At 45.3% G+C, this 27,184-nt stretch overlaps 1 protein-coding gene across 2 annotated transcripts in view; it reads left to right on the top strand.

Annotated features, from left to right (window-relative positions):
• The window catches only part of Pdzrn3 (PDZ domain containing ring finger 3), a 227,974-nt gene extending 201,018 nt beyond the window's left edge, over positions 1–26,956 (top strand). For both annotated transcript variants that reach the window (XM_021189748.2, XM_021189769.2), the window contains 7 exons: positions 4,806–5,053; positions 7,986–8,073; positions 20,098–20,196; positions 21,299–21,361; positions 22,933–23,034; positions 23,649–23,765; positions 24,518–26,956. In XM_021189748.2, coding sequence (XP_021045407.1) covers positions 4,806–5,053; positions 7,986–8,073; positions 20,098–20,196; positions 21,299–21,361; positions 22,933–23,034; positions 23,649–23,765; positions 24,518–26,074 — 2,274 coding nt within the window. In that variant the 3' untranslated portion in view covers positions 26,075–26,956. The remainder of the gene's footprint in view (positions 1–4,805; positions 5,054–7,985; positions 8,074–20,097; positions 20,197–21,298; positions 21,362–22,932; positions 23,035–23,648; positions 23,766–24,517) is intronic.
• The last annotated feature ends 228 nt before the right edge of the window (positions 26,957–27,184 follow it).

The raw sequence follows: 27,184 nt of genomic DNA, 5'->3' as shown, positions 1-27,184 counted from the left end.
AGTGCCTAAGTGAGGCACAGGGAAGACTCCTCTACAGAAGAAAACATCCACTAACAGAGTATGGACAGGTCGAGTGCACAGTCCTGACTTCGATCACCGACATTACATAAGAGAAAGATTACCAAGGCCACAAATTCATTGGTGGGGACACTGGAAAGAAGGAAGGTAGGGTTTCTTCGGGTGAGGAAACTTGAAAGTCACATTTAGAAATTCCCCAGGACACCCTGAGGTACCTGTTAGAGTCCAAGGTACCTATGTAGGTTCAAGTTGTTACTGCATGGGAACCCAGATCTACATAAGTGTAGTCTAGAAGTCTGTGTGTGCACATGTGTGCGTGTGTGTCTTTGAAGAGTAGGACCATTCACAGCAGCATGATCTTTAAGCACCATTTGTTCATCAAGACTCATATTTTTTCTTAACTGCCCGTAACGCCTACATTTTAGAACAGTCGCCTTCTCTTCCTTGAGCCCTGGAGCAGATCATAAATTTGAAATAAATTAAGACACACAGAAGTTTCCTGATTTTTTTTTTTTTTTAACCAGCCTAAGCAAGGGCTTGAAAGCCTTCCCTCTCCCGCCATGTAGTTTATCATGGCCTCCTGCTTCAGTGGAATCAAAGTTTTAATTAGTTTGAAAACAGAGGTGTGATATTTTATAAAAATGGAATCAGTGCCCTCTGTATTTAATTAAATGATCCCTATAAAAGCTGGATTTTATCCAGGGGCACAATTTATAGTGGTTTAGTTTTAAAACTACATTAGCATTTTACACTGAGGTCATTTCCACGTGTCATAGAAAAAGAGGTGACTGTGGTAGGTTTAATCCCAAGAAACCCAGTGGTTCCTCATAAATAGATACTTCTAAGTTCAAGAGGGTACGGCACATCTCCTTGGTGTTAACATTCCGGTGGTAGAAACCCTGGAAAGCTGCCTGGCTTTGGTTTCGAACTCCGTTTGCTCACTTTGTGTCTGTGTGGTAACGCAGACTCAGGTGTGCTGTGCCACAGGGATGAAGGTCAGAGGACGGTGGGCAGGAGCTGCTTCTTACCTCCCATCTTGGGAAGCAGGGTCTCCTTGCTCCTACAGCTATGCTCCGTACTCCAAGCAAGACATTCTCTGCTCTTTCCCTCCCTTCTGACCATAGGAGTCCTTGGATTGCAGATACATGGTACCACATCTGGCTTGGGGGTGGGGGGCTAAACATGGGTACCAGGGATTGAGCCTGGATTGTGAGGCTTGCCCACTTAGCACTTTTACATGCTAAGCCATCTCTCTGGCCCACTCCTGGATTTGGAGATGACAAGATATGACAGTAACAGGCAGTGGTATTTCTGTGGTAGTCTTTGTGTTGGGGAAGCAATTGCCCTAAGTCTCTGGGTTCTCAAGCCAATCCAGAATTGTATTCGTAAAAAGCCATCTGCCATGCAGTCTTCTGGCTACTTCTGAAGTAGCTCCCATGTGCTCATGTTTTTATGCTCCCCAAGAAACACTTCCGGTGGCATTCAGACAATCAAGGGACAAATAACCCCAGCCAGTACTAGCTGACTGAGCAGATGATGGAAGATAGATAGGCTGTCAAAGAACCTCAGCCCTGAATGGACTATCCACCAATTTTGTATTGTCTTCTGATCAACTATAGAAATGACAGCCACAAGTACCACTTTAAGAGCAGTGGCTTTATCCAGGCTTCTGTGGATCCAAGAAGGAATCCTTCCGTGCGCTCAGCATAACTGTCCCTTGTCACAAAAGACCTTACACTAAAGGGCCTCTTTAAGGTTCCTTAGTGTCATGTCATATTTTCAGCGGTGCCGTCTGCCTCAAGCGAGACTCGGTGATTGGATTCCTCCATAATTGTACCTCATTCCCCGGGGGCTGGGGGTGGGAAACCCAGCCAGAGCCTTAGGTGAATAACTTAGGCATTTAATTTATAATAAAGATAAACTTTGCAATCAGCATTTCTTGTTCCAAAACATTCCATTTACTTGGTTTTAGAGCTGCATAAAGTGTTTTGAAGGCAATCTGCTCAATTGGGCGAGTTAATGATATTTAATTTGACTGGGCCAAACGTCACTGGATGTGTGAGTCCCCTCCCTAATCACAGCCATCATCAGCACCGTTGTGTGTAATGTAGATGCCATGCTAATCCCGAGAATAAAGGTTGTCATTCTCGGTCGGCTGCCAGCAGGCTCCAGAGTCATCACCTCACTAAGTCTCTTAGGGATGTGATTTCGAGATGACAGTGTAATAAGTGTTATGTGCACGAGGTAATTCAAAACAAATTTGGCTGCAGAAATGGATCGTCTAGGATAGTAAACTCCTGCCTTGTCTCATCGTCTTTTAAAGGAATGTAATGATCCTGAAAATACCTTGTCAAGACGCTTGTGTGGCAGGGGTCAAGTCCTCGGAAATTTATCTGTTACAGCCCCCGCTTCCCACCCCCAGAGAATCCCAAGTTGAAGCTTGAAAAGATTTATGCATATATTGTCAGCTTAGGAACACAAGATGGGCAGGAAGCTGGAAGGCTTTCAGTAAACAAATCTCATAAGGCAGCCTCACCAGGCTGGAGCCTGGCGATGCGGTCTGGATTGTTTTCTCCTGGGAAAGGGACTATTGTGGTATAGGCTGTCCTTCAGCACTGGTGTCTTAATACACTTTTTTATGTCGGTGTGTTACACTATGATGTATATTATCTTAAACTTCATAATAACAAAAAGGAGCATTACATTGTAATTTGCATCCAGTGAGAAAATAGACCCAAAGCTCAGCTAGAATACGACCTCTGGCCTGACCCCACACTTGTGTTTCTGGTCACCTAATCCCTAGCTGTAAGAGGGGAAGTCGCTGGGCATTTTCAGGAGTAAATTTGAACTGTGTTTGGTGAGAAACCACATGGTGCTAGGCTACTGAATCCTTACACACATGTGTAAGAAGTCCCTTTCAGTGAAAGCCAGCTATAAGCAGTAACACCATTTTCATGGGTCATGGAAAGATATGTATCTCTGAGACGCAGTTCTGGACTCTCTTTCTCCATAGTTGTGTAGAAGAGATGTGATGGGTGCCCCACAGTCAAATTCTGGAGACCCCCACCCTCATTCCCATGCTTTGTGTCATTGAGTCCATCAAGACGGGGGGGGGGGTGTCCTAAGCTTAGTCTGATCTGCACAGACACTGCATGCATCCCTTCGGGATGCCATGTACATGTTCATGTGGTGGTTCTTATACAGGTTTGTGGAATTCATGTAAGTAAAGGCTCCGCCCCATCATCCATCGTTCAATAGAAATGAGCTGATGAAGATGCAGCCCTCAAGGACTCATTTCCACAAATCCTTTTTGTATAGTTAATAATGTTCTAAGCATTGGAAAATGCATGTATCTACTTTTACAATACGTCTGTGCATATTTACACCTGCTATGTTGTTTTGGACTATGGAAGTTTGAGATCCAAATCAAATAACTTAAAACCTAGGGAGTATGTCGCCGGAAGGATAACTGTCCCATTTTTTTTTTCCTCTCCACCATGGTCCTTAGATTAAGTGACCTTCACCTGCTACTTCTCCACATGCTCCCCAGATGCCACCACATGCAGAATGGCTTGCCCAGAATCCAAGAGTGGCCTTCCCTATTTCACACCTCCTTTAAAACATAAACCAACCTCAAGTTTCCCACGATGGTATGTGCCTATGTAAAGACATACACACACATGTCCTGTGCTGCCACCTAAGTCCCCCTCCTTCCTGCCCCACTGTGTATTTCTTTTTTCCTCTACAACTTTGTTCTTTTATAAACTGTAACACTGCTGTGTTAAGCAAAAGAAAACCCCGTGTTCATTCCCTATGGCAAATGGTCTGATGCTCATATGTAGCTATACACTGCACAGTCTTATATATTGTGCAGATCCCATTCAAAATTAGCGTGTGTCGGGGGTATATCCCAGGAGCGGTGTGCTGTAGCCAGGAGAGGACATCAGCTGTCTTGTTATGTCACTTTCTGGCTTATTCCCTTCAGACAGGGGCTTTATCTTGTGTTAGCTGCGGGGAATCAGTACTGTCGGTACCATCGGGAAAGCCTTGGACCCTGGGTCTTACCTCAGCCAGACAATGCCCATTGGTTTCACTTGTGGCATCCTGGGGCTGAGAGCAGAAGGAGGAGGGAGAGAGACAAACATAGCTTTCCCCTTTCAGGTCTCTAGAACGGTGAGCTGACAGTAGGTATTCAGTAAAGACAGACACCGGGGCTAGAGGTCTAGCAGCGTGCTATACAAACTGAAAAAAATGGAAAACTGAAATTTCAGCTAGCTGTTTTTTGCCCAGCCCTTAGCTGCTAGAACTCTTTCTCCATTTATAGTGTATCTATCTATGGCCTGTCTGTGCTATTTGCTTGGTATTTGCTGTGGACTTTTTAAGGAAAAGGAAGACTTGACACAAACTGGGAAGACTACACACCACGAAAACAAAACAATGTAATTAATTTCTAGTTAGCTATCATTCCCTGATGAAGGCTTGGAGCCCGAGGCTGCTCTTTTCTTCCATGGGGAAGATTAGCAAGTGATGAAATTGCATTAAAGACATTGTGGTTGGAGGCCGGGCCATCCTGGCTATGTGCTTGGTTTATTTAATGCCAGATCTGTATACCTCTACTCTAGCCTCTTTTCCCACCAGCTCCTCTCTGGAGAACACTGAAAGTTCACTGGTCCTCCCAGCATTCTCCATCCACGTGGCTGCTGATACCTAGAGGCCCTCAGAACCTGCACGGACCTCTCCAGTTCCTGCTTTACAACAATCTCCCTGTTCTAATTATGTCTCAATAGGTCAATGGCAAAGACTTATCCCGAGCAACTCATGACCAGGCTGTGGAAGCTTTCAAGACAGCCAAGGAGCCCATTGTGGTGCAGGTGTTGAGGAGGACGCCTCGAACCAAGATGTTCACGCCTGCCTCAGAGTCACAGCTGGTAGACACGGGCACCCAAACCGACATCACCTTTGAGCACATCATGGCCCTGACAAAGATGTCTTCTCCCAGCCCACCTGTGCTGGATCCCTACCTGCTGCCTGAAGAGTAAGTATCCCAGCCATGACCTGTAACTTGCGACATACAGCAAAAAAGGACTCTGGGAAGTTTGCCTTCTTCCTTTCCATGAAGAGAAAGAAATGAATGCAGCTTATAATTTTCCTCCAAGTTGCCTGTGTTTAACTTTATTGTTTATAGAGGCAATAAATCGAATCCTGCTCAAAACTGCTCCGACATATTAATGACTTTATTATAACCCTGGAGCAGAGTTATTCAAATTATATTCTAAGAACAAAATTACTTACAACTGTTGTAAAAGTTGTATCGGAGTAAAATTTAATCACTGCAAAGGGTAATTTGAAGTTTTTTTTTTTTTCTAGTTACCACTGGAGGGAATGCTGATTGTTATTTTAAATGGACAACAAAATGTAGAAAGCGCCCTGGCAGTTATGCTTTCTTGGGTCTCATTTCAACCCCACATCTATGCACTAAGCCCAGGCCTACCTCATATAAGTAATTACTGCCGTTTACCAGGTGCATAGTAGCTGTGATCAAAACACCTCAATAATGGCTTTCAACCTATTCCTACCTTCTATGGAAGCCATGAATCAGTTCGGAGACTTTAGGTCACATAGACATGAAGCCCAAACTAAGTTCTCCTATGGAGTCTGTGTCATTTTCCTTTCTTACATTCAGCCTTAGTTTTTCTATGCTGTAGTAAGATAAGGATGCAAGTCATACCTGTCTCATGGAAATGTTGAAGGATTAAATGAAATAACATGTGGCTGGTCACTGGGTAAGCTGTCAGTGACGTGACGGCGGTGGCTGTTAATTCAGAAACAAGTCAAAAGTGAGAAAGCTGCCAACACCACTGGCTTAAAGATGCCCGGCTAGATTTAGCTTTTGCCCTGGAATGATGCAATCTGAGGGCACGGCCTCTTTAGCTGACACAAGGTACCCCTGTCTTTCCCCATCTCAGCTCCATCTGGGTTCAGGTAATTGCCTGGAGACATTATTTCAAAGAGATTTTCTGCTCTTGCAGAGAAACCTCTGAACCTTACCTGTTGGATTTCTATTAGTCACCCAGTAGCTGGAGTACCCACACATCTCCTATGGTTCTGTCAAATCCTGGACAAAGGCTTGCCTTTCATCTTGTGGGTTTAGTGGTTAGCTGTCATCTGCAACCGGGGCTAATTCCCCAGTTGACAGGAATGAAGTCCCGTGCAGCTGACAGCATGAAAAGGGAGAAGACAGGACCTTCATGTAACACTCACCGTTCACACAGTATGCCGGCTTGCAAAGAACTATCACCCCCTTATTTGCCTATAGAGACAGGCTGCTGTAGTCTGAGGTCCTGCTCAGTGCTCCTTTATTTGTCTGTAGGGACTGAGCAGTGTTGAGTGAGGACCCTTATTTACCTATAGAGCAATATAGTGAGTGTTCCATTATTTACCTATAGACTGGCCTCAGACTATAGACAGAGGCTTTGCTCAGCATTAGACAGCCGTGGGAAGGCAGAGCCACCCTATCTTGCCTCTCAGCCAGGACACTGCACTATCCCAGCTGATCCTGGGAAGCATCTGGTCCTCTCCCTGAGCATGGCCTTAAAACCAGTTACTTGACACTACAGTTCAGAACTGCTTGTGTTATTGATGAGCCCTTCAGGGCCATGTTTGACTCTCAGATGGTAAACTGTCAGAGTGACAGGCCTTTTAGACCAAACCCCTAATCTCCTCTTAAGTCTAACTAACGTGACATGGCTTATCCCCTGGAGGGAACTTGAGAAATGTCACAAAGACCAGAGGTCACACAACAGCAAGACTGTGTGCTGAGGTTGAACAGGGGTATTAGGTTGATGACTGAAAGCCCAGAACTTGCAGCGGGATCCTCAGGTCTAAAAGCCTCTTAAGTGCAGGCATAGATATTTGCCTGATTGGTCTGGAAACAGAAGGACTGCCCTTCTGGCCACATCTGATCTGTTGTTTCAAAACTAAGTGGCTGGGAGGGACTGCCAAGGCCCCCTTGATTGCTGCCTGACCTGTAAAAATGTGGTGCTTTGGAGCCAAGTGCTGTTGGAGGCAGGAGCTTTTCATCAGCATCTGGTGTGTGATTCAAAGCTCCTCCAGTGCTACTGGCCAAATGTGTTTTAGTCCCTATTGCCCTTGTTCCTGGAGGTTCCATTAACATCATTTCCAGGAGACACTGGGCTCAAATTGTTTTACGTGAGGCAGCCTAAAAACGTATTCCTGGCTTTTCAGGTAGGATGAGGACATACGTGTGAGCAGGGATGTCTGCAAGGACATACACATCACACACATGAGCAGGCTAAGCTGTGGAGGCAAATACATTTCTCACTGGGGGATGAATGCGGGGGAAAAAATGTGAAAATTCACGGTGTCAGCAAATGGCTTAGCAAATTTCTAGCATGGCACTTGAAACTGGTCTCAGAGGCCAGCACATACTTGAGTATTGCTCACATATGAGCTTTTCCCATCACGGTTAAAAGTAAACACTGAGACACAACAGCAATGAACATGGGCACATCTGTCTAGAGACCAATTTCGTGAACTCATGATAAACCCATGATGATGAGCTAGGGAAGGAAACAAGGCCCGCCCTGTCTTTAACCTGCACATTCACTTATTCCAGAGGAAGTTAAGCTTGGCCAGCATAGTAGGTTCTTTGATATTTTGTTGTTGTTGTTTGGTTGGTTTGGTTTAGTTTGGTTTGGTTTGGTTTTGAGTTCCTAGTATTTTTGAGGATCTGATGGAGGCAACAGACTCTCCCCAGAAATACTGTTCCTGACTGTAGGAGCTTACATGGTTTCACATTAGCAGATAGCAGTACTGGGGTAGAGGCGTTAAGAGCCATATCTAAAGGGAAAGAGATGTGGAAGGGATCCTGTACTGACAGTGGCTGGGGATAAGAAAACATGATTATCTGAGAATCAGGGCCTTGACAACCTTCTGTCTCTCTGCAGGCATCCCTCATCCCATGAATACTATGATCCCAATGACTACATGGGGGACATCCATCAGGACATGGACAGGGAGGAGCTGGAGCTGGAGGTAGGAGCCACAACTTCTTGTTGTTGTTGTTGTTGTTGTTGTTGTTGTTGTTGTTGTTGTTCTTCTTCTTCTTCTTCTTCTTCTTCTTCTTCTTCTTCTTCTTCAGGAGTCTCCATTGGGCTAATAAAAAACTGGAGTTCTCTACACATGTAAATGTAGTTTATGAAATTACCAAAATCTGCACCTCCTTTAGTAATCCACACAACCACTCCCCACCCCTTGAATTGCAGGGCTCAGCTTCTTTCTCCTAACAGTCAGGTCCCCAAAGCAAACTGTCAAGAGGAGGTCCTAGGAACTGGGACAGTGGCTCAGTGGCCAAGTGCTTGCTGTGTGAGTACTGGAGTTTGCATCCCCAGCACCTACACAAAAGCCAGGTATGGAGTGACTTGTATCTATAACCCCAGAATTTGTGAGAGCAGGGACATGTAGATTGTGAAGGATCACTGGTCAGGCAGCTTAGCTGAAGCAGTGAGTTCTGGGTTCAGGAAAGAGACCCTTCTCAAAATATAACAGAAGATGGCATATGGTATATATAGTCCTATATATACATGCACAGACAAGTACACACATACACACACCAAAAGTACTATAAACCTCCTTACCTTGATTACCACTATTTAAATATCTTTTATGATTGAGATTATAATATACCCTCATCATTTTTCCTTCCCTTTCCTACCTCTCTTTACTCTCTTTCACATGGCCTCTCTTTTCATTGGCTGTGGTTGTGCGTATTCCTAAATCCAACCTGCTTGATCTGCATACTGTTACTTGTAGGTGTGACCCTCGTAGGCTGACTTTTGGTATCAGATAACCTATCCGTGTGTTCTTCCCCGTGGAAGGCTATTTCTCCCACTCTCCCAATCCTTAATTGCCTGTATAGCTCTCTGTGTAGGGATGAGGTCTCCATCCACATTAGCATACATCTATTGTTGTCCCGGTTGAGTTCATAGTTTGGCAGTCGTGTTGGTGAGACTTTCTGGATGTTTTGGCTAGTTTGTATGTCAACTGGACACACAAAATAGACTTAGCTGAAAGGAGAGAAGCTTATCTGAGAAAATATCTCCCTGAGATCCGGCTGTAATGCATTTTCTTAACTACTGATTAACGGGGAGGGCCCAGTCCATTGCGGGTGGTATCGTACTAGGACTAGTGGTTCTGGGTTCTATAAGAAAGCAAGCTGAGCAAGCTATAGGAAACAAGCCAGCAATAGCACCCCTCCAAGACCTCTACATCAGCATCTGCCTCCAGGTTCCTGCCCTGCTTGAGTTCTTGTCTTGGCTCCCTTCAGTGATAGCCTACAATGTAGAAATTATAAACCCAATAAACCCTTTCCTTTCCAACTTGCTTTTCTGTCATGGTGGGGTTTTTTTGCAGCAATAAAAATCTTAATTAAGACAATGACTATAACTTCTGAAATTGCTAGGAAATTTGTTCTGATAGCAAACTTCCTATTCCCATGGCTTTTATAATCTTTCCATCCCTTTCCCCACGATAATACTTTAGCTTTGGTGCAGGAGTTGTATTGTAAATATATCTGTTGGGACTCTGCTATACAATTCTGCATTTTGATTAGTTATGGTTTTCTGTAATGGGCTGCCTGTTGCAAAGAGGAGTTTCCTTGATTAGGAATGAGGACTATACTTCTCTGGGTATAAGAACTAATATTTAGAATAAAGTTGGGGATTATGTTGGTTGAGCAGTTGTAGGTTCTCCTCCAGGATCCGGGACCCCATTAGCACTGAGTAACTTGCTAGGTTTCCAGTGCCAAGCATAAGCTTCCTCTTGCTGGATGAGTATTAAGTCCAATTAGAGAGGTGTTGGTTACAGCCACAGTATGTCTGCCACTACTACACCCTGAGGGTTATCAGATTATAGGGCCACCGTTGTTGTTAGATCACCACTTCTTACTCAAGGACAATAATCAACAATAGGGCGATAAGTAGGGTGACTGAATGTAGCCTACCACCCAACAAAAAGGAGTTGCCCCCAAAAGCTCCTTCTTCATGTTTCCTAAATGCTTGTCTTAGTTAGGGTTTGCATTGCTATGAAAGAACTCCAGACCAAGGCAACTCTTATCAAGGACAACATTTCATTGGGGCTGGTATCCAAGTTCAGAGGTTCAGCCCATTATCACCAAGGTGGAAGCATGGCAGTATCCAGGCAGGCATGGTACAGGAGGAGCTGAGAGTTCTATGTCTTGATCTGAAAGCCACCAGAAGAATCCTGTCTTCCAGGTAGCTAGGAGAAGCAAGCATCTCAAAGCCCACCCCCAAAGTAACTCACTTCCTCCAACAAGGCCACACCCCCTAATTGTGCTATTCCCTGAGCCAAGCATATTCAAACCACCTTAGTGCTCTTGACACTGCCACAGAAATCCACAGCTCCCCCAAATATTATAGGGGCCCAAGAGCCTAATGCCATAAATACCATACAATGTTACATTATCCTCTATTGAGTCAATTGAAAACTATCACATTCTATTATATCATTCTTTACACTTTCAGGAAATCATCATTGAATAGTTCAATGTGTCTTATTATTATTATTATTCCAAGCTTATGTGAAAACTTATTTTGTAGAGCAGGGTCAAGACAGCACATGATACTGTCAGGTAAACCCTTTAGCTCTATGTAAAAGTCAGCCAGAGGAAATCCACCCATTCATATTTTATCTACTCTCCTAGCCCACTGCTGTGCATTCTAGGCTGCCCTGCTGAAGAACAGGTGCTGATTAGCAGTGGTGGCTTGTTTCATAGTAGAAGCAGCTGGATAGCCTAGAACAGCTGTTTTCTTCTTATATCCTTGAGAGCTACCTGGTTCTCACTGTAGAACAGGATGGAGTATAAAAGTATAGAATCAGCCAACAAAAAGGGATGTTCACTGACAGCTAGGTATGGGCACAGCTTAGTACTTAGCATTTTATTATTGAAGCAGCTTGCTGCTCTTCCAGGACACTTGGACACACTCTCTTCCATCAGAGGGCTCAATGGTCAAGTGCAAAACTAAACAGATTTCATGACGGATATTAAGCTCTTGGCTGCTGGGCTAGCATGGTAAATACACCAGGAGAGTGGGAGGCATACAGAAGACAGAAGCCCCAAGCCTCTCTGGTACACTTACTAGATCTGTTGGCATTTATCCCTTCATCTGGAATTCTCTAGATGCTGTAGAAGAAACAGTGTCCTCCCAGAAGAGTCCATTATTCATGGAATGACACTGCTGTGTGACAGCCATCATAACAGGAACAGGGAGAGTCTTCTAGAAGCTTCCAAGTATCTCAGAAACTAGATTTCTGAAGTAGCGTAGACATTGTGGCTTGGGGTATTTAGTTAAAGTTGGCTTCACACCAGTGGGTTCTTTTGTCCCTTTGAGAAGCTGATGCAAGAATAGTCTTGCCCTAGAAACATAGTCCTGTCTGTGAGAACTCAGATTTACAGTTCACTGAGATACCACAATGCCTGCCCAGTTTGGACCACTCTCCCATATCACATTTTCCCATTTCTGGTTATCACCAGAACTGTAATTTGCTTTTAATTTCTCTTCAATTCAGTTAATTTCAGATAAGGTAGTTTCTATACCACTGCCTCAAGTAGAAAGTCGGCATCAACTATCACAGATAAAAGCTGTGCACCGAATACAAGACAGTGTTATTAAACCCTGTGTTCACTGTGGATACCTTCCAATGACTGGGCACCCACTGCAGCTCTCTTTATCTTTTCTAAAGAGATTGGGTAAATATCAACATCATTAAGCCTGCCCCAGAGTGATTCTTTCTACCTAAAAGATGCAACTTTCTCAACATCAACAATCCAAGAGCCTCTTCAGTATCTAAGAGCCTCATTATTCAGGGTATGAACTATTCAGCAGCCCTGCCTCCTCTTGGTTTTATAGAGCCATGGCCCCTAAAACTACAAGAGAGTCACAAATTCACAAGGTCCCCAAATGTCTCAGTCCACAGTCGAGTCAAAGGCTGTGATCTAGAGGCCATGGGTTCAAGTAACCAAGCCCAAGCTTCCACATCTCCTTGTTCTCATGAGTCACACCAGCAGGGTATGGGTTCTGGCATGTCATTCAGTGTGGCACCAGCATATACTGCCATGTCACTAATACCATCCATAGTGTCCTATACAATTATCTCAGGCTGGAAACAGATGAGCCCATCCCCAAGATATGTGACAGGGCAAAGAGACTTTCCACCAAAACAAAAACAAAAAACAAACAAACAAAAAAAGGCAGAGACAAATAATCCACATCATTGGAATGCTCAGAGTATTTTTATATTAATATGCATGTATTTATCACTCATTGCTTTCTTTATTATTGTGTGTGTAGGTGAGAGACAGAGATGAGGGAGAGAGAGAGAGAGAGAGAGAGAGAGAGAGAGAGAGAGAGAGAGANAGAGAGAGAGAGAGAGAGAGAGAGAGAGAGAGAGAGAGAGAGAGAGAGAGAGAGAATTCACATGTACCATGCCATCCATGTAGAAGCCAGAAAACAACTCCACGGAATAACTTCTCTCCTTCCACCTTTATGTGGGGAATCCAATTCCAGTCGATAGACCTGCACAGTAAGCACTTTTACCAGCTAAGCAGTCTGCCTAGTGCCCCGAGTCCAGCAATCATGTTATTTTGGTGCTAGGAGAGTTTTCAGTCATACTCATTTAGAAGTCTATTCTCGGTTTCTTTCTGAGCATCTTGTTATATCTAGTCTACCATTTGCCACTTAGAAATACACCATCAGGAAGCCATCCTCCTGCTCACCAGAAGGAGTCTCTAGACCAGTGGTTCTCAACCTTCCTAATGCTGTGACCCTTGAATGCTGTTCCTCTTTCTGGTGGCCCCCAACCATAACATTATTCTCACTGCTATTTCATAACTGTAATTCTGCTACAGTTAGGAATTGTAATGTAAATGTTTTTGGAGATAGAGGCTTGCCAAAGGGGTTGAGACCCACAGGTTGATAACTACTGCTGTTGACCATCAGGACCCTTGGACACTAGCTTAGCATTTCCCTGGAGAGCCAGCAAATGGACACGCCCATCTGTGGTTCTTTTGAGTGGCGGTGACTACTAGGTCCTGAAGGGGAGAAGGCTGCTTCCTCCAGTGCTCTTTTGGTCGTGACAGGTTTCCTCAGTTAAGCACTGGCTCATATAGTGCACCTTTAGCTTTTAGAGAAGCAACTGCCCTAATTCGTGAAGCATAATGGCCAAGAAGGGAAAACCACAGGGCCAGAGTTAGATAAAGAGTCTGGTGCTAGAGGCTTGGTCTCTAGAAGGACCATGTGGAGAACTAGGCAGACCTTTAAGGAGCTGGGCCTGGGAGGTAGTAATTAGGTCATGGGGGCTTTGCCTTTAAAGAGATTAAAGACGGGCTCAGGGGATGCATCTGTTCTGATGAGAGGGGATTGCTACAAAGTAGAGTGACCCTCTACATTTAGTGTCTTGCTTCCTAGTAAACCATGTATGAGAGAGAGAGAGAGAGACAGAGACAGAGACAGAGACAGAGACAGAGACAGAGACAGAGAGACAGAGAAAAGCGAGAGAGAAAACACATGTGTCCACCATGGTACCTTCTGCTATGCTGTGATAGAGCCAAGCAGATGCCAGAAGCATGCTTTTGTACCTCCCAAATCAGAAGGTACAAAAAAGAAAGAAAAAAAAAGACTTCTGCTCTGTATTCTGCTCTGTATAAAGTCCCTAGGCCCAGGTGTTCTCTTACTGCAGCATAAGGCTGATGGAAACATTCAGTGTCGTACTGAGGTTCCCTCTGGGGAATCTCCATTAGGGAACAGCGGCTGTACCTCTATTCCATGGCTGGGTTACATCTGCAGAAGGATACGGAGACATGTTTCCTTGTCAACTTGAGAGGAGCAGCAAACAAACCCCTGGTGAGATCTGAGTCCCTGCAGCAGACCCAGTCTTACAGAAAGACACACAGCCACTGTCCCTCCTCCTCACAGGAGTTCTTAGACCTGCTGGCAGTGTCTCTGCTAGGTCTCCACCTGTCTGGTTGCAGATGTTGGATCTGATTTCAGAAGGATCAGGTTTGTCTTCAAGTAGAAGGCACATTCTCCGCATAATGCTTAGCACCCATGTTGAATGAGATAAAAGAGCAACCGATCCATGCCTATTATGTGTGAGGAAAATATATACAAGCGTGTTGGGATGTTATCAAAGCCAATGCAGAGGGGAAAACAGATGTTCTTCCTTTTAAAGTACACAAAATGATCATATTTAGGTAAGTGTCAAATCCCTGTTATTGTGAAATTGCCTTGCGTTAAAGGGCTTATTCCCAAGTATACCCCAGAGTGGAGCAGCTGAATAATTACCCCTGAATTTTCAGGTACTGAACACCTGCTCCAGGTCTTCCTGCAGGCAATTAAAAGAGAAAATAGATGGCTGATGAAGTTTTTTTTTCCCCCTGTACTCTATTGTTTTAATTTCCCCTGTGATTCTGCAGTAGCATCCTCTCCAGCCTGTGAGCTGCTGTCACCTGCATTGTTTTGATGATGTCCTTAGAAGATGAGAAAGAAAAGGCCAGCTACAGTTTTAACAAGGAGGGGAGGGTCCTGATATGATTCTGATTTCTCAGAATAACAGGAGGCCAGATGGAAATTGTGATGATCCTGGAGATACCATGGGGAGGCTGTAGTCTATCTAGAAATGTCTCATTAAAGCTATGAGGCAAAAGGTGAGTGCTCATTCAAGGAACCCGGCGTGGTCCTGACTCTGGTTGAGGCGGCCTCCTCTTAACTTTCCCAGGATCACACGAATCTTCAGGATTCTCTCTTCGTATGTACGGCCATCTAAAACCAGGGCCTCGGCATATCAGAGTTCAACCTTGCCTAGCATTACATCACTGAGAGATGTTTGCTGAATTGTACTATAGGCCAATGGCACAAACATCCGCATCTTGTCTGACCGCCCCAGTAAAGGACAAGCCCCGTTCAAGAGTGGGCTCTTCTGTTGTCCATGCCCAAATAGTGTCTGGAACAGTCTATGGCCAGTACCTAGGCACCTAAGTATTTGCTGAAGGGAGGGGTAAATAGTTTGGTGTAAGGTTTCAAGGAAAACCATCATCTTTTTAGATACATCACTACATGAGTAGAAGAAACAGTTTAGATATCTGACAGCCATCTTGGATCAGTAAGGAAAAGGAATTATGAAGAAATGACTGGGCTTCTCATGGGGGTAGGGATAAACCATTCAAATTACATTTAGGGTTTCTTCCGATTTAATTTGCTGAGGCTGAAACCAAGACCTTGAGTCATGAAGGTGGTGTGTTCCCCCTTCATACTGCTAATTGGAATACCATGTAAGTTTCATCTGAAATGTTAGACTCAGCCACTCATCTTTATCAAATAGTCCATCTAGACCAATAAGCAACGGGACACCAGGGATGGGAATGGTGTAATCCAGCTAATGCTGATGCATTATTCATACCTGTTTGATTAATGGTCATCTTTGAAATCCTATCTCCATCATCATGACAGCCATGTATTGATAACCCCTATGCCTTCAACTAGGAGCTCAGCAAGGCCAGGCTTCCTTCCTCAGAAGCAGAAATGCATGGTGAAAACTGACCAATTCCCTGGGAACTTTGAGCCATCTCCATTCTTACCAAGTCTCATTTAAGAAGGGACAAGTGGCTGAAAAGTTTGATCAAGAGAAGTTGGCACCTGCTTGTTGGTAACCAAGCCGAGCTTATGTTTTCATTAGATTTTTTTTTTTTTTTTTTGCTTTACAATCTCAAGTTCATTCAATTTTGTTGAGAACATACCATCCCTCCATGGTAAGACTGGATGCTGCTGATACTGTATAATCCATTATTTAGCTACGAATGCCTTCCTGTCATTGCCAAGCCAAGTTAAAAACATGGATCAATGCAGACCCAAAGAAGGTGGAAAATTCATCCTTGTGAGAAAGTGGCACTTCCTTTTCTGAAGATCATCAAAATCCTGCTGAGGTCACTCTGGCTCAGCCACAGCCTCTTCTCTGGCATGGAGATCCATTCCAGAGGAACAGGGATTAAGGCTAAACTTATCATAGGCTTTGCCAAGACTTTCTAAGAATTTCCAGATAAACATAAGAAACTGATAGCCTGATGCCAAGCATATGCCTGAACCCCAGATGTCCCGTTTACTGATTACCAAGTACATTGCCAACACCAGTTCATCCACTACTACAAATCCTTTTAGAACAAGATGTAAACTGGCTCTCACTGTACCGCCCTCCAACAGGAATGATGCTGCCATTCTTGTGCTTAAGGGTCAATCAGGTTGTAAAGTTTTGTTTCGTCTGCAACTGAAGTGGGTGAAGAGAGAACTTTAACACGAAGGCAAGTGTTTCCAGTTAGAGCATGTGCCTCCCCTGCTGTCTCCTTACCGCTGATGATCCACGCCTCGAGCTGGAGCAAGGTGGACCGCACATCCATGTCCAGAATGGAGTCCAGTCCCTATAGCCTCTCAGTGAGATCCAGCCAAACTCAGGATGGGACTGTCTCCATGAAAGTCTGTCCTGGGAGGATTGGCAGCAGGGCTCAAAGGCTGAATGCTGCGCTGATCTCTACCTCAGTCTGCTGCTGTAAGGGACCATGTGTTCTAAAAACTGCCTCTCACTGGGAACAGCTATAATAAAAGGACCTTGGTCTCTACCTGCAGATTTTGAAACGGTGGCTATTGTAGCATCGATTTCAGGTTGAGCACCCTGTGTCCTCAGATACTTGGGACAAACAGTGTTTCTGATTTTGAAATAGTTGCACATAGATAATGAGGTAAAGATGCTAGAAAAGCAGGTCTAAACATAAAGCTCATTTATATTCCATATATATCCTATACCTATAGTCCAATGGTAATTTTAGATAACAATTTTAATTCACTTGCACTTAAGTTATGAACAAACCCACGAGGTAAGAAGTAAACTCTTCCACGTGCCCACATTATTGTCAGGGTTCAACTCAAGAACTTTGAGACGTTGCTTCATTTCAGGCAAGGATTTAATTATCAGGGACACTGATGAAAATACCATAACATGGCTCAGGGTATTTTATAGAAATATGAATGTACACTCACATGCAGAGGCCAGTGGTCAGCTTCCAGTGTTTTTCTTCATCTGCTACCGCCTTAAGTTTTGACGATGTCACTCTTCCAGCTAGACTAGCTGCCAGAAGCTTCCGGTCCTCCTATCTCTGCCACGCCAGTGCTATGGTTAAAAACACACATACAGCTTGCATGTGTGTGTTGGAGATATGATCTTAAGTCCTTATGCATGGATAGTAAGTACTTTACCCACTGAGCCATCTCTTTGGTACTTTCAAGATACTTTCTATTACAGCTTATATTTGTGTACTAAAAATTCCCCCTGGTTATAAAAAGTTTAGGATACAAATTTATATATTGCCGAAAAGGCAAAACCACACAAGCTGTAAGATGAGCTAAAATCTTTTAGCTTAATACTTCTACAATTTTGTCAAGTAAGACAATGGCCCAAAGGCAGAGAGACACTTGTCATGATAGAATTTGCCAAAATCCTATGCTAATGTCTTGACATGAGGTACTGACATACTTGGTGCCCAAGATAGATAAATCTAGTTAGTCCTTTTCTTTGTAGGAGAGGACCCTTTCTTAGGAGTCCTACCCAGAAACCCCTAATACACTTCAAAATTCCTTTCTATGATATGATTTCCAAACATCTCCCCGATTTCATATGCCACTCAGAGCATGTGTCACAGAGTCATGCCTGGCTATGATAAAAGATCCCAAGAGCAAGCTTGGCTGCCTTGCTGTCAGTCTGTGACTGACTGATGCAGGAGAATTTAGCTTATCCTGTGGACAGCTACCCAATAACACCTTCAGTCAAACAGACATGCCTTTGGTTATCAGGGCAATGTCATAACACTTTCTACACACTTCCTTTAACTCCTGTGAGTTCTCCAGTGTTACCAGGAAGCACACTTGAGGGCTGGAATGAGGCAGAGTAGGGCCAGAGCATCTTCACTAGTTTCTTAACGGACTGTCGTCTTGGAAGTCACACAGAGGAGCACCTAGCCTGTTCCCTCACATCGAACCCTACTGGAAGTGGAATTACAATACTGTGTGTCTCTCTCCTTTGTCTCCCTCCAGTCTTTGCCTATGATCTTGCTTCCTCTCCAACCTGTTCCTGGACCAAATGGGTCCTACAAGAGCCCAAGGCTCAGTGACAACATTTGATCTGCACCTGCCTAGGACAACCTGAGCCACTCATCATGAAATCTCACTGATTTCAGCACAGTCTTAGTCAGAGTACAATCCAGTGACAACACTGGGAGGTGTTGGAAGCACAAGTGCGGTGTGCTGCTTGTATTTGGAGGGTGAAAACTAGTTATTCCAAAAGATCTGCAGATTACCCTTGTGATTAAATGCACCCCTGAAAACCAGCCTGCCTGGCGCACTCACAAACGAGGAAGGAAATTTCCATCTAATACAACTAGAGCATTAGAAATTAACAGTTTCATTTAATGAGAATTTACCATATTGTTAGAGCAATCATTAGGAAGTCACTGAATTAATTAACATATCAGTGATCAGAAAATAAACCAACAGCATCTTATTAAGGAGGGGCACTCTGCACCAACAGCTCATTGTAACCGCTGGTTACTTGTGACCCAAACATAATTATTAAATTGTCACTCACTGTGGGTCAGGCCCAGTGCTGTGAGCTTCATCCTACAGCCCAACTTGTGCTCGTGAGCAGAGAAAGGCTTAGGCAAGTCAACAAGCCCTAGATGGTGAAGCTTCTAGATAAAGGTAGACGAGGGATGTGCATAGAGGCCTGCATCCATAAACATCTTACACACAAGAGATCAGGGCAGTGCCTACCTAAACCTAAAGCCAAGCTCCTCACGGGTCTAGGGACCACCACCTGTTCTGGCCCAGTCGCATGTCCACATACACCCTGCTTCTTTCTCCCCATTGATAAGGCTTTGACACACTGGCCTGGGGCCTTTGTGCCTTGTTTTTGTGCTTTGAGGGCATCAGTGCTACTGTGCACCTTATCTTTCATGAGGGAAGCCTTTCTCCACAAAGGCTGCTGTGCCCCTCACACCCTCTGGAGATGCCTCTTGGAAGTGGCTCTCATAGAGCATCCTGAAGACACCATTTCAGTGCCCTTCCCACCCTCCCAGTTCCCCAGCAAAAACTATAAAAATCAGATCAAAGAGCTGGCCGGATAGCTTATTAGCAGGTAGCCCCTCAAACTGACCCCAGAGCTTGCAGCAGCACCACCCCTCCCTGAGTCACTGGCAGAGTGAGTGGCAGGGTGAGAAGGTTTGTAAGCCACTCGCAGAGAGCCAGAAGTATCCTCCCAGAACTCCCAAGATTTTCAAAGTTCCGACTTCATTTGGAAGTGCAGACTAATTGGCACAAACAATAACACTGCCTGTTACCGTGGGTCCCAGCACTGGGCTCAGTTTGCTATTTTATCTTATTTAATTTGCAGTAACAGTGGCTGAAACTAATTTTCGACTGTAAATATCGCAGCTGTTGTAGAAAGCATTAATTGCACACTATCACGTTACTCTCCTTCTTGGATCAATGTATGCATAATCTGTTTGCAAGTTCTACGCCTGCGCATATTAAGGGGCTCAGCGTGAGATGATCTGGCCCAACATGCTAGAAACATTTGTACCGAAGTGGCTGGAACATTCGGGGTGTGGAAATATTATTGTTTGTGGCAGACATTGAAAGAATGCTTTTTAAAAGCCCTACCCCTGCGGTCCTGACGCTGACTGAAATATGGGTAATTTTTCTTGGGGAGGATCAATAAAATAACTATTTTCAAAATGACTTTATATTGACTGAGAGGTCAGAAATGCCCAGGGCATTGATCCCATGTCCATAATCACTTTTTGTTTGGTAAGTTAACTGGCTCTACACAGTCGAATGCAAAGAAATCCAGTTCATCATTTAGACCAAATATTTTCAAAGCATTTGACATGCTCCTGGCCCCCTTTCCTGCCAGAATCTCACAGAGGTGGTTTTCTTTGTGTAGGAAGTGGGCCTCTACAGGATGAACAGCCAGGACAAGCTGGGTCTCACTGTGTGCTACCGGACAGATGACGAAGATGACATTGGGATATATATAAGTGAGGTATGAAAGCTAACGTTTGAAAATTAACCTCCCAAAGCCAAAAAAGGTTTTGTTTTTCTTTGATTTTGTTCAGAAACCCTAGACCAAGCTCCTCAAAAGGATATTTGGAAAGATAGAGAATGCATTGCCCACCCCCACCCCCACCCCCTTCATCACACTCCATGGAGCTACATCTTTACACAGGGGTTAAGTTCTAATGTCGGTACATAAGGCAAAATTACCCTTGAGAAGCTGCAAACCAACCATAAAATGGAGTCGTTTCCATAGTCTGCGTGCTCAGCCCCCAGGGAAGAGCAGCCTCACACTTCCCCATCTCAAGTGCAATGGGAGGCAGAGAGACGGGTAGCTTTTAAAGTCTCTCTCCCTCTTCCCTGCCATAGCATAGAGTCATATACATCAAACGTAACTTACGTAGACTTACCAAAGTACACAGATGAAAGATGTAGCGATCTTTCTAGAAGAGATGGAGTGAAGAAATTGACTTCACTATGAATACTTTCCTATGCATGCGGCGTTCTTCCTTGTGATTGCAGAAAACCAATTTCCCAAAGAAATCAAATCTGTCTCTATGGGCTGGGCCAAGAGCCATATCTGCTAAAGACTGCACAGTCAACTCATTGGATAAGCACCACCCACCAAGCTTTGCATGTCACATCAGCATGTTTTGGGGGCACCCCTGCTATCCTCAGCCCCACTTGCCCCAATTATACAGCTCACTTTCAAAGTTGTCTTCCAAAATTTGATAACGAGATTTGGTATGGAAAAATATCAAGGTAGGGCTGCCAGGCAGCACACCTAAGGGTGCCCTCCCACCTAATCCGTGTCTCTGACTTGCTTCTAGTCACTCTGTGTCCTCCAGGACTCACCTTTGCCTCTTCAGCAGCTCAGCTCTACAGCTCTGAGCTGTCCTCTGTCATAGTACTGCCAGGCAGAGGTCTGAGAGTCCCTGGGAAGAGCTTAAAACAGATAGTTCATTTCTCCCTGTGCATAATGCTGAGTCCTATTTGTAAATCTGTTCAACACAGAAAGGCAAGGACAAGTATGATAATATGTTAAAGACAGCCTTTGTGTTCATGCTGAGGCTGTCTACTGTGTGTTTCAGATTGACCCAAACAGCATTGCAGCCAAGGATGGACGGATCCGGGAAGGAGATCGCATCATCCAGGTAGGTGCACATCTTCAGCAAAGAACCGAGTTCCAGAAATAGCTCTCAGGTTGGAAATGCAGGATAGGTTTAAGAACAGGAACCAGGAATTCAGCTGAGTAGTGAGACCAACCATGTTAGATTAGTAAATGAGACTAATTAGCTAGTCACACACAGAGGGGGACGTGAAGGTAGACCAAGCTCTCTCGGATTTTGGACCAAATACCTCTGAGGAGTCTGACATTTCAGATTCCACACTTACCTGCCCTATGGACTTTGTTCTAAGGGTGACATCTTTACCTTGAATCCTGCTGTTCCGTGTAGGCAGAATAAGACCTGCTTACTTCTTCCTTCTAGCTGTAATCATTTGGGGGGAGTTGTAGGGGGAAGGTATTCATGGATTCCATGTTGGTATCAAACTCACTATGTAAAGATGAACCTGAACTTCTGCTCCTCCTGTCTCCACCTCTTGCACACCTGGTTGGATACAGTGCTGTGGATGGAAGCCAGGGCTTCAGCCCTGCTAAGCAAGCATCCTATCATTTGATGTCTATCAGCCCCATGACTTTTTGTAGGGCCACAGAGCCTTGGCTTCATTCTGTGGGATGGGCTTCTCTTTCTGGCTCTTCTCAGATTTATCTCCATCTTTCTAATCTGTTTATTTCTCCCATTTCACAAGCTACCATGTAGAGTTTGGGTTTCCCACCACACTCTATATTGTGTTTCTCCAGCCTCTAGCAAGAGCCTGGACAGCTGAGTCTCCCTAGGAAAGAGTCCCAGCCCTTCACACCTGAGGGCCATAATCCCCAGCATAATTTTGCTGCTACAGTTGCCTGGGAACCGTTACCATTGAAAATAGGACGTGGAAGTAATAAAACGCGCCCCCAGAGTCCTGCCTGGGTTACACACATACCCCTTCCCTGTATCCGCTGTGTAATCAGGTTGGATAATGACAACTGGCAGTGTCTCCGGCTTTGCCACCTCTTGGTTCTTTGACATAAAGTGGCAAAGTCAGTTGAAGGGCTCAACTTCCAAGTCAGCAAGACTGCCACAGTGTCCCTAGAGGAGTATCAGCCCAGGAACAAAAATTTGCAGAACTCAAACTTGCTGAGACAGGCAGGCAGATGTCCTGCCAGAGGGTTGTCGGTATGAAGGTGAGATCCATTCCCACTTGGCTCGCCATCCAGCCTGCTAAGCTGGGCACACGCAGCCCAAGTACACACAGCCAGCCAGTTCTGTCTCTGCTGCTCACTCCTCTTGTTCCCAGAAGGCACCCTGCTGCTTTTCTCCCCTATTGTAAATAGGAAGTGTCTGCTTTATATTTCCTATTTATTCTCCTGTCCAAACGTGATGTCAAATTCCAGGGCTCAGGTGTGCCCCGAGCAGCAGGGAGTTTCTGGACCCCTCCACATCGTGGCTGCCTCTGGCTAAGCAAGGCCTTTCTTTCCAGAAATCAGCATTCTTTAAAAGCTAAATGGGATCCCTGTTATGACTGAGTGGTGGCAACTGCAGTTCAGAAGCATGATAAGAAGCTTCTGCTCCATGCAGCCGTATCCCTTGCTATCCACACCCACCCTTCCTAATGCTTTCAGATTAATGGCATCGAAGTACAGAACCGTGAAGAGGCCGTGGCGCTTCTAACCAGTGAAGAAAACAAGAACTTTTCATTGCTGATTGCGAGGCCTGAGCTCCAGGTAAGTCAATGTCCTACGAATGAAGTTGGTTAGATTTTTATAATCAAAGCCAGGTCCCTAACCCTGCAGAACAATGTCAGCGTATTGCCATCTGAGCTTAAAGGGGCACGCCACCTTGAACTCAAACTTGCTGTGACTTGGTATTAGAAGCTTCCCCAGTGTGGTGTAGGGTTGGAGTGCCTTCAGTCTGAGGATGAAGTCCTTGCCAAGCCTATAGACTGCCTTGGGATAACTCCTGGAGAGAGCCTGACAATTCCTCTTTCTGATGTAATGTCCTTTCTTGAAAGAAAGCTCCTTGCTGTGACAAAATACCTCTCCAAAAAACTTCAGGGAGGAAGGGCTTACTCTGATATCCTGGCCGGCATGGCAGGAAGGCTAAGCAGGGTATGAGGCGGCCATCTGCATTGTGTTCAGTCACGGAGCTGAGAAATGAATCCAGTGTTCAGCTTCATTTCTCCTGTTTAATGGCCACTACCCAAATTCAGGGGTGCTCCTCCCTCTTCAACTAAACCTTTCTGGAAACACATGGAGACACCCACAGATGAGTGTCCATGATGATTCTAAGTCCAAGTTGATAATATGGAACTCTCACACGTGTGTCGCTATTCTCCTAGCTGGATGAGGGCTGGATGGACGACGACAGGAACGACTTTCTGGATGATTTACACATGGACATGCTCGAGGAACAGCATCACCAGGCCATGCAGTTCACAGCCAGTGTGCTGCAGCAGGTAAAACCCGGGGCCGCCCCACGCCACCCCAACTCAGGAGCACCTTCCAAGATTCTGAAGGCCATCAGAAAACTCTTGCCTAAGACCTTTTCTGTTTGAGCATGAGGGGAATGCAAGCTGATAGGTTCCCTCACCAAGTTCCTCCCTGGAAATGGCTATGTAGTTAGTAGTGAATTCCAAACTCAAAGCAATCAATGGCCAAGTGCTGGGATTACAGATACACACCACCTCACCTCGATTATAAAGCTTTTATGGCTTAAAACACACAAAGCAGAGACATTGATACTACTCTGTTGGTATTCACTGGGAAAAATACAATTAAGTCACACCTTTGGAAGTAAAGTAATTCTATGATTAACCTGAGCTGCTCAGAGCCCTGTAGCTCCCTCTTATGCCACTGCTAGTCCTAATTACCTATTTACTAAGTCTCTTGGGAGTACTTATACATTCTTCCTACTTTTGAGTTCCTTTACTATTTAGTTATTATCTTACCCATTTTATAGATTGAAAAAGTGGGGATAAGGATCTGGCCCAGACTCATAAGAGACAGGGCTGGCCACTACCTGGACCCTAGGTCCCTCAAATGCTGCAGGTCAACCTTAGGAACTTAGAGCTCAATCCAAACTCCTATCCTACACAAAAAGATCACACTGGATACCTCCTCCTCCTCCTCCCAACCCCCTCCCACCTCCCCCAACCCCTGCCCCAGACTTCTCATGAACTGGTTTTTCTTGTTCCTTTCTCTGATGTAGAAGAAGCATGAGGAAGACGGTGGGACCACAGACACAGCCACCATCTTATCCAACCAGCACGAGAAAGACAGCGGTGTGGGACGAACGGATGAGAGCACCCGCAATGATGAGAGCTCAGAACAGGAGAATAATGGTGAAGACGCCACGGCGTCTGCCAACCCGCTGGCAGGCCAGAGGAAGCTGACCTGTAGCCAGGACACCCTGGGCAGTGGCGACCTGCCTTTCAGCAACGAGTCCTTCATCTCTGCGGACTGTACCGATGTGGACTACCTGGGCATCCCAGAGGATGAGTGCGAGCGTTTCCGCGAACTGCTGGAGCTCAAGTGCCAGGTGCAGAGCGCCAGCCCCTACAGCCTGTACTACCCCAGCAGCCCGCTGGATGCTGCTGGCAAGAGTGACCCCGAGAGCGTGGACAAGGAGCTGGAGCTACTCAATGAGGAGTTGCGTAGCATCGAGCTGGAGTGCCTAAGCATCGTGCGTGCGCACAAGATGCAGCAGCTCAAGGAGCAGTACCGTGAGTCCTGGATGCTGCACCACAGTGGCTTCCGCAACTACAACACCAGTGTGGATGTGCGCCGCCATGAGCTCTCGGACATCACTGAGCTGCCAGAGAAGTCAGACAAGGATAGTTCAAGCGCCTACAACACGGGGGAGAGCTGCAGGAGTACCCCACTCACCCTGGAGATCTCTCCGGACAACTCCCTGCGGAGAGTGGCCGAGGGCAGTAGTGAAGGGGCCACAGCTAACATCGAAGCTTACAGGCCAAATCCCAAGAATCTGCTCGCCATCACCGAGGACCCTGAAGTAAGCACCCCAAACTACAACCCTAGCGCCAAAGAGCTGGACCCCAGCCAGGCTTTGGAGATCAAAGAACGCCGAGTTAGCGATGGCAGCAGGAGCCCCACAGCCAGCCCAAAGCTGGGCAGTGCCTACCTGCCCTCATACCACCACTCCCCTTACAAACACGCGCACATCCCAGCTCACGCGCAACACTACCAGAGCTATATGCACCTGATCCAGCAGAAGTCAGCAGTGGAGTATGCGCAGAGCCAGATGAGCCTGGTGAGCATGTGCAAGGACTTGAACTCTTCTAACTCCGCGGAACCCAGGATGGAATGGAAAGTGAAGATCCGCAGTGACGGGACGCGCTACATCACCAAGAGGCCAGTGCGTGACAGGCTGCTGCGGGAGCGCGCGCTGAAGATCCGCGAGGAGCGCAGTGGCCTGACCACGGATGATGACGCCATGAGCGAGATGAAGATGGGGCGCTACTGGAGCAAGGAGGAGCGCAAGCAACATCTGGTGAAGGCCAAGGAACAGAGGCGGAGGCGCGAGTTTATGATGCAGAGCCGGCTGGATTGTCTGAAGGAGCAGCAGGCATCCGACGACAGGAAGGAGATGAACATCCTGGAACTGAGCCACAAAAAGATGATGAAGAAGAGGAACAAAAAGATCTTTGACAATTGGATGACTATCCAAGAACTCTTAACCCACGGCACAAAATCGCCAGATGGCACTAGGGTATACAATTCCTTCCTGTCGGTGACTACTGTATAACTTTCACTTGTGTACATACGAGAGACCACTACCGTTGGGGTAGACATCTCTGCCTCGTTCAATGCGGCAAGTTTTTGTATATATAAGCCCGACCATCATGTTGATAGTCTAAATTCGCCACTCCTACAACTTTGGGTGTCCTAGCTCTGTTTTCAGTGGAGGGAAAATACACCCTTACTCTCTTAGAAGGCAATATTAACAAGCAGCTTTTTTTCAAATAGCAATGGTAATTTTTTACTTGTTAACCTTTTTCATAAAGTGTTTAAATTTCCAAAAGATCTTTTATTAAGCATACTTTCACAGAATAATTTGTTTAAACTATATTCATATAAAAGAAGGTTAAACACGCTTTTTTTTCTGCCTAAAACACAAAATGCAACTGCCAGTATGTATTTTTAATGGGTCCCTATTTTGTAATGTCACTTCGCTGAATGTGTTTCATACAAGTCGCCATTCATTCATACAGCTTATATCAGTTGGGGTTTCAACACAAACCCACCAAAGTCTGGTTGGTGATTACACACACACACACACACACACACTAACCAAATTAGCAACATTACTAGTCGGGATATCCATTTTTAACATTTTTATGGTTAAGGTTCCCAAGAAGAGTGTCAAGGTTTTAACAGAAAGCAAAATTTCCTGCAGCTTTGTGGACGCTTAAAGCATGTTTGCAAATATTGCCGCCTGTTGGAAGAATTTGCATGTACAGGGAAGTCGTGGATGGAGACTGTTTGTGGAGTTTTAAGTGCTCATTGTTGTAGACCTTTGCTTTGTAGATTGGAAGGGACAGACTTAACCAAGCAAGTTCACAGAATCATGATTAGTTACAAACATCAAGTAAAATGAAGTTAAAATAAATTATTATTTTCTATTTGACATGCTTTGACATGGGTGTTTATTTTGTACTGCTGATTCCCCGCCCCTTCTTGGTTTGTGTCACCTGCTGCTTCTTAAGTCTTTCAGACCATCAGATTCCTCCATTCAGCCTAGAGACAGATGAAAAAGCAAGGATAGGGGACCAAATATACCATACCCCACTGGGCTTTGGCAGCCCGCCTCCCAGGAAGCTTCAAGCTAGCCCAGTGTCCTATGACTAGGAAAGCT

The sequence above is a fragment of the Mus pahari genome, chromosome 2, assembly GCF_900095145.1.
Source record: "Mus pahari chromosome 2, PAHARI_EIJ_v1.1, whole genome shotgun sequence".
NCBI lineage: Eukaryota > Metazoa > Chordata > Mammalia > Rodentia > Muridae > Mus > Mus pahari.
This window is presented reverse-complemented; position numbering and strand designations above follow the sequence as displayed.